We start from the raw sequence: 8,042 nt of genomic DNA on the forward strand, positions 1-8,042 counted from the left end.
GACTGCTGGGGGACTTCCCATGATGCACTGAGCTCCTCTCACACCCTTTGCTACAATTCTCCATCTCTCTCTCTCTCTCTCTCTGTCTCTTCTCTGACTGCCTTTCTCTCTCTCTCTCTCTTTCTCTGTCTCTTTCTTTTACCCCCAACCGGTCAAGGCAGATGACTGCCCACCTTGAGCCATGGTTCTGCTCGAGGTTTCTGCCTCTTAAAGGGAAGTTTTTCCTTGCCTCTGTCCCCTAGTGCTTGCTCTTGGTGGGAATTGTTGGGTTTCTGTAAATAACATCACAGAGTAGAGTCTAGACCTGCTATTTTATGAAAAGCGTAATGAGATAACTGTTGTTGTGATTTGACACTATATAAATAAAATTGAATTGAATTGAACGGCAAGAGACTCTGTAGTTTATTACCAACATTCCCACGGCCTACGTCATCGCAGTATATTCTTTCAGTAACTGAGAACACGTCTGACACCAACAATCCCCTGTTGTGTGCTGTGTGTGAGAAAGGGATACTTCGGACAATGTCAGCACCTGATTGGTCAGACACTGTCCAGAGTTCATATAAGAAACAGCTTAAATAATTTTTGCCGGGATGGCTTGGTTGGTGGAGCGGACGCACATATATGGAGGTTTACTCCTCAAGGCAGCGGCCGCGGGTTTGGCTCCGGCCTAGTGCCCTTTGCTGCATGTCATTCCCCCTCTCTCTCCCCTTTCATGTCTTCATCTGTCCTGTGAGGATAAAGGCCGAAAAAATGCCTCAAAAATTAAGCTTTGAAAAAAAAGAAACATCTTAAATAATCCATAGAACACACTGTTTTCACAGTGACAATTCCTTTCTAATGGGAAAAAAAAGAATGAATTTAGAATCTGTATGCAGCAGTGACTTTGGAGGCCTCCAGTTAAGAAAACTAAAAGAAAACCTTTTGCTGCACATATGATATATGTAAGATGTGGGCATGTGATATTAAAGCTAGTAAAAATATATATATAGTAAAAATATAATATATTCACCAATTACATTCAACATGCTTCTTTTGATTATTATGCTACTCCTGTTGTTATTCATTCCACTTCACCTGAAAAAGTTAATTTTATCCATTTTCTTCACCCACTCTCTAATCTCCACAAACTCTCTCACCTGTCTCTCACACCCTGATAACCCCCAGTCTCTAGCTGTATGTCACTGAAGATTCCCATACACCTCTCGTTCTGCTTTAGGGAGACAGCGACTTAATTACAAACACACAAACACACACAGCCACAACCTGCTACACTGCGCCACACTCACAAACAAACACAGACTTACCTGGGTACTGCCTGAAAAAGCCCTTGGCACTGCCAAAGTACTGCCATATGAGTGATGGGTCTCTCTCAAAATTATCCACAAACACTTTATTCAAGGCCTCAGACCAGTAAACTCCGTTGACAATTGCAGAATCTAAGGATTAAATGGAAAAAGAAAGACACAATGAGAAGCATGGAGAGGGAAGAAACAGCATCATTTGAGTAACACTGTTTAACAGACAAGGTGGTCGGAACAGGTATTCTCTACTGCCAGCTCATCCACTTATATCCTGTTGTACACTGCACCTCCACAGATCCCTATCAGGACCTATTCATTACACAGGGAAAGTGTTTGCAGTAAAACAGAGTTAAAAATGAGAGTAAAGAAAAAGACAATTAGAAGAAAAATATAGGAACAGAAAAGATGGCCTTGCGGGAAAAAGCAGTAACTATATATGTGAGTAATACTTTTGTGAAGACCTGAATCTTACTTTGGGACATATGTTTTACTATTGTGCCATTGTGTGTACTTTCTGTGAAAACTCTACTGCATTCTGGCTTTGTGTTTGCTGCTCAGGCTGCACCAACTGCCCTTTGGCCTTGTATCTTTACTACCCACCTGCACCCACCATTGCACATTGTGCAACTCTCTGCCTACTAGACAGCTAAAGCGAAAGAGCTGCATCAAGTGAAAACCATGAGATGGGTAGACTTTACTAAAACTAAATTTCCTTATTGATTTTTTTCTGAGATGTTGCCTGCGAAGGAAAAATATAAATTTTATCTTGGTAACTCAGTTTCTCTGTACCACACAAATTGATGAGAAAGCAGCTAAATCCAATTATGAGGGGAAAAGCTCCTAATACACTAGGTTAGCAGATCCAAGTAGCAGCCACCTCAGCCTTTGACTTGGGTGGCTCATGTTAATCAATTAATAATTCTATCCAAAGTGATAGTAATATATGGTAGGGCATATCCAATCATAACAACTTTTTCTGAATTTACAGACTGCTAGAGTCAAAAATGTAACCGATTTGAGACTAGACAACCAAGCTTATTACAGCTGCTTATAGTACTACCACAATTTTGCTTGGTTCAGAAAGATGGAAGCATAAAAGAATGAGCAGACAGACAGAATCATACAGTAGGGCATTTACACAAACGCCTTTTAGGGAGAGATTAAAACAGAAAGTCGGGAAGGCAGACAGAAAGGCAGGCAAAAAGGAGACAGTCAGACAGACAAGGACCTAATGGAAAGAGTGAGAGAGAGAGAGAGAGAAAGTAGATAACAGGTTTCCCATCATCGTCTATGTATGCTGGCAACATTGTTCTGCTGTCAACAGTCATGCCAATAAGCCATGATCAAATTAGTCCTCTGGAAGCTAGCACACAAAAACCCTCTCTTGATAGTAAACACCCATCCACCTCTATGTAGTGAACTGGAGAAGAGGCTGGATTTGATCCAGGCCCCATTTACACAACAATACAGTCACTTCTGGTGCAGGTTGAGAGTCTATTACAATCTCAACTCATAATGAGGAGGGAGATAGTATGGGCTCTTCTTTTCCCCCTAAGCTGCCGTTTAAATTCATCTCAACTAATGCACTCCTTGATTTAATCTGATCAAAGGAGCCCCCATGATTTTATATAATCACACGTGCACTTGTACTCAAGATTGAAAAGTAGAACTATGTAGGTTACCCACTGCTGCACCAGTCTGAGTGATCTGAGCTGAAATCAACTTTACTTTAATAGGTTACTTATGATGATTAGGGAGGAGGGTATTAACAAGAGCAAGGAAGCATGAGTAGAAACGGGAAAGAAGTGGAAAGAAATGTGTTTTTTTAGTGCATGTGCTCAAGTGAACGTGAAGATCTCTCCACCTTAAAAGTATAAATGTTAGTGAATGGACATTAGCGTGTATTAACCTGCTACAAATATGTTCTTCGCTGCGTGCATGGTACATGTTACTGTCATGTAACCTCATAAAGTATGATCTGTAGGTTGTGTTTTGGTTGCGATGTTCGGAAGATGGATGTTTGATGTGGTGTGTTGCTCCTGCGATTAATGTCCGGGGGCGTGCAGCTCTCTGCTATCATGGACTTAACCTCTAATTCATCTTCGCTGCCACCAAACCATCTATGATGTGCACAGGCCGCTCTTCAGCAGCATAAAAAAAGGTTCAGGTGACAGTGTCTTGCTGCTACGCATGGGGAGGATTTCAGAAGCACGGACGTAATAGACAAAGATTAGCACTCCGTAAAAGAACGTAGCCTCTTCTGTGATTTCAGAGTAAACCTTGCTCCAATTTGGATGCAGAGCAATACAGCAACAAATATTGTCTTACATTATTATAATTCACTGTGCAGTGCTTAGATATCTGACATGTATTGCTGGATATCCTGGATCATATTACATCTTCTCACCTGCACCTGTAGAAACAAACGCAAACCAATGCAGCCTATTTTTTTGTTACATAAACGCAGTGCTGCTATCCCTAACCTGCTAAAAAATGTCTGCCCAAGCACGCAGTAGAGAAACATTAAAATTAATTTCAATTGGAAAGTCCTTCAACTTCAGACCAACAATCTGGGTGACGTAGAAGCGACAGCGGCAGCAATAGGTTTGCTCATAGACAGTATAAGAAGAAGGTTTGCGGCACTTTGGTGGCCGCCGTTATGTTGAATGTTAACCAGAAGCTGCTTGGTCGCTTCTCTATCGTCATTGTGTAAAACTCGCCAATAGCGCCAGGTTGTTAAGCCAGTTTGTGATTGGTTCCAGCTAAATTGTGAACTTAAGCAGGAGAAATAAATGTGCAGGTTTCCAGACCAAGGGCGAAATCAAATCGCCGGCAGAGTGGGCGGGGTTTACCCAGTCTAGCATATTGCAGGAATGTTTTTGCAAATTCAATCAAAAGGAGAACGATTTAACAATATTTCCAAAAGTTTTGAAGAAATATTAGCAAACCGTTTCCTTCCCCCGAGTCACTTAGTCTCCTTTTGCAGAATTGTGAAACTTTACCCACCAATGAGCTCCCTGCAGTCCCTGCCAATACATCAACGTTATCACTACCGGTAAGCAAAACCTGCAGATTTAAAACTCTAAAGCTCTCTTGCTCTGTGTGTGTGTGTTTGTTTGTGTTTGTGTGTGTGTGTGTGTGTGTGTGTGTGTGCGTGTGTGTGTGTAATTTTACTCATTTGCCCGTGAATCAAATCAAAATTACTCTTCCTCTCCCTGTATCGGCCTGCCAGCCTCACTCTCCTAGCTCTTTCATTCAATTCCTTTTCCATTTCATTCCCTCTTCTTCTGTCAATCTCACTTGCTTTTTCTTAACCTAGCTGTAATTAATCTGTTGCTCAAACTTTCCATCAGTCTGACTTAACCTACTTTCTTTCTCATTTACTTTCTCCCCCTGTTCCTCTCTCTCTCTCCATATAATTTATTTGCCTCGGGTAGCTTGGTTAAGCCGACATGGCATTCACTCTGTCCACTGAGTATGGTACAAGGCCATGACTTCATTGGTTGGACTTGAGTGGATTGTAAATGAGCGGAATGTCTGATTATTTAACAGCTAATTCATTTATGTGTGTGGTAGGGGTAATCCAAAGAGTCCAATTAATGAACTAAAATCCTCCACCGCACACAGGCGTACATCCACGTGCACCAGCCCACATATTAACTGTTGTACTGATTGTTGCTGCTTCAATTATCGAAATAATTGATCAATTCAGCAAAAAAAGTCTGCCTGTGGTAGGCTTAGACGTATTGTACTTTATAAGGATGGCGTTAAACTTATCTGCACACTTGTTTTTTTCAGACCATTGTAATACATTGCAGGAGGTAAACATACCTTTGTTGTACATGTTGGTGGGCACCTGGACCACACTGAGACTGAGGTTGACTGACAGGTTGTTAAAGTGGTCGTTGGGTTGCAGGATGAATTCTCCTCCCAGCTCTACGCTGTTCCCCACATCATCCACCTCATTGATCAACACTGCATTGAAGTATTCATACTGGAGAGATGAAGAAATACATATAGACATTTCACAAACAATTAAACACACTTAAATACTGGAGTATCTGTCAGAATCATGTTAGTCATCATCTTAGTTTTGAAACGTTCCATTTGCTGAATCGTGTTATCACTGTATAGAATGAATGGGTCACTGAAGTGCTGAGACAGAGAGTAGTTTGTGTACTGAGGTAACCTGAAGCCCTGGATCATCCCAGACATGCACAATGTTACAGCGGAAAGCTGCTGAGTTAACAAATCTCTCCTGAGCTTGCATACTCCCTTCATAGCCAGATGTGGCATGTGGTGCTCTGCCTGCACTTTATTTTAGTACTGCGCATACTGGGGAGACTATTAATAAATCATAGAGAAAGACCAATATAGAGCACATGGCTCCCTGCATCCCAAAGGCTCTGAAGTCTGACGTACCAAACAGAGAGTTTTAGCCAAGGCAGAAAAAATATAACAAAGAGATAAAGATCCTCAAGCAATTACATTTTTTTATAATACATAAATAATGTAAAACCCCCAAAGCATACATATTTGTGTATGTTTCCATGTCAATGATCTACACATACACCAACAGAGGGAGTAAAACTAAAGGTTAATGTAAATTCAAGCTGAACTGTCAAACTTGTCATTATTTTTTTAAGGTAGCATCTTCATTTGTGTATTGATTGTTTGCAATTTAGTCTTGAAAAGACTGAAAAGCTCTCATTGTGGTTACAGTCCATCATTGCAGGAGTACAGGTGCAATGTAAAATTGTTAACTGACCTATGGAACAGTTTGTGCCCATGTTCAATATATTTACATGTTCTGTTTTCTCATTTGAAACTAATTTCACTTTGATGACATCTGAAATCTGAACCAGGTCTGAATTCACCAAACTGAAATTTGCGATAGCAAGTGCCATCAGAAGAACAAGCTTTATTTCCTCCAAATATATATATGTATTTTAATATATTTTACTGTTCTTACTGTCAATAGCAATGGCAGCGGCAGCAATTTAATCCATTGAATGCGCAGGTGAACGATGGTGATTACATGGCTTAAGGCCACATTGATTTCTCTTGTAATCACCAAGAGAATAGGATTTGAAGATGGCCTCTGAGGAGAACAATTTGCCATTTTGAAGAGTACAATACAAAGCCCCAGTACATGTGCTATCATTCAGAGGAGGACAGACACTCCCTAGACACTGACAAGTCCGCAGGTCCAAGTAAAGGGTGATTTAGTGCAGAAACAGCATCATAGAGCACATATTTAAAAGTAACCATACATTATCTATTCATCACCAAACCCTGACACAAGCCCTTGAACAAATTGTTTTGTCCTACCACTCACTTTGGTAGACTATTTCCTCTGTATGCCCTGAGAATCACTCATCCCACCACATACTTTCTCTTTTCTAGCACCAGTAACCTTCACTTGGGCTAAATCTTTCCAGCTCCTCCTGAGGAACACCATCATCCCCTCAGCCCCGTGCAAAACAAAGATAAAGTCATGAAATAGGCTGGCGAACACAGTGCCTATCAGTGTAATTAATCAGGCCTGATTAGGCTTATTAGCCTTTTATCAAGGGGAACACTGCCATTTCAAGGTGAGGGAGCACAGTGTTGCATACCATACTATATTTTCTCTCCTTCTTTTCGTTCTGTTTTACCTGCCTCTTTCTATCCCTGTGTTTTCAAAAGAAGAAGAATTGTTTTTGTGGTGAGTGACAAAACAAAACACTAGATCAAATATGAGTGTATTAAGCAGGCCAGAGATCTAGTAAGATGTAATAGACATGGCAAAATACACTGCCGGTCAGTGTAGGACAGGGGTTTCTTAAGGTTTCTTAGTACACAACATTAGTATGCAACTCACTTTTGGGTCTTGACCCAGCAATTGTGAAAACTGATCTACAATAACCTTTACAATTTGGGATACCATTTTCTACCACCAGTATGGTACATATTTTTTTAGTGCAACAGGGTAAATACAACCCAAATGAGTAGACTTTGACAAGGACTTTTTTATTTGAGCTTTGCTGTGTTGCCTTGGGAGCTATAACTGCTTTAACCTTGTGATTTTATGAATAGACAAATCAACCACTTTAAACCTGAAAAGTGCGTACAAGTAAGGAATAATTTATGGAAGACTTTTCAAAACAAAATTTCAAGTGCTTTTCAATATAATAAACAGTCAGGAGAGTAACAAACAAAAAAAGACAAAAAACATAAAAGCAAAAACATCAGTCTCCATATTTTCCTTAACTACACCACACAAAAGTAACGAGATGAGGAGAGGAGAGGAAGTCATTGAAATGGAAAAGAGGCAAAGACATGAGAGCAAGAAAAGACAGAAGAAAGGACAAAGATAAGATTATAGGCCTAGGACAGATGAGGCAAATCGACAATAAGAAATGATAGAACACAATAGGACACAATAGTACTGGACAAAAGGAAGGACATGATAGGATACAAAGAGGCAAGAAAAGGGTCATGCTGCTGCGTAGGTGACTTATCTGGTTACTTTAAAGCAACTATAATAAATATTTGTATACCAACAATGGATCACATGACTACTTGAGTGTGAAAAGGGTATGCTGCTCATAATGACAAACCCACAGATCATCATCGAGTCTGCAGTTCTCCTCCGTTACAGAGCATTATAGACTGAGAATCAGACTTGTAGTTGCCAGGTGGCCAGAAACACAACTTTAAATAAATGTGTGTTTGTTTGTTTGTGTGTGTGTGTGT

At 40.4% G+C, this 8,042-nt stretch overlaps 1 protein-coding gene across 3 annotated transcripts in view; it reads right to left on the reverse strand.

The window, feature by feature from the left end:
• Positions 1-8,042, reverse strand: part of cacna2d3a (calcium channel, voltage-dependent, alpha 2/delta subunit 3a) — a 151,105-nt gene that overhangs the window by 60,717 nt on the left and 82,346 nt on the right. For all 3 annotated transcript variants that reach the window (XM_032521692.1, XM_032521691.1, XM_032521690.1), the window contains exons 5-6: positions 5,136-5,298; positions 1,308-1,439 (exon numbers count right to left, since the gene is read on the reverse strand). In XM_032521692.1, the coding sequence (XP_032377583.1) occupies positions 1,308-1,439; positions 5,136-5,298 (295 nt within the window). The remainder of the gene's footprint in view (positions 1-1,307; positions 1,440-5,135; positions 5,299-8,042) is intronic.

Source organism: Etheostoma spectabile, chromosome 7 (genome assembly GCF_008692095.1).
Source record: "Etheostoma spectabile isolate EspeVRDwgs_2016 chromosome 7, UIUC_Espe_1.0, whole genome shotgun sequence".
Classification (NCBI taxonomy): Eukaryota; Metazoa; Chordata; class Actinopteri; order Perciformes; family Percidae; genus Etheostoma; species Etheostoma spectabile.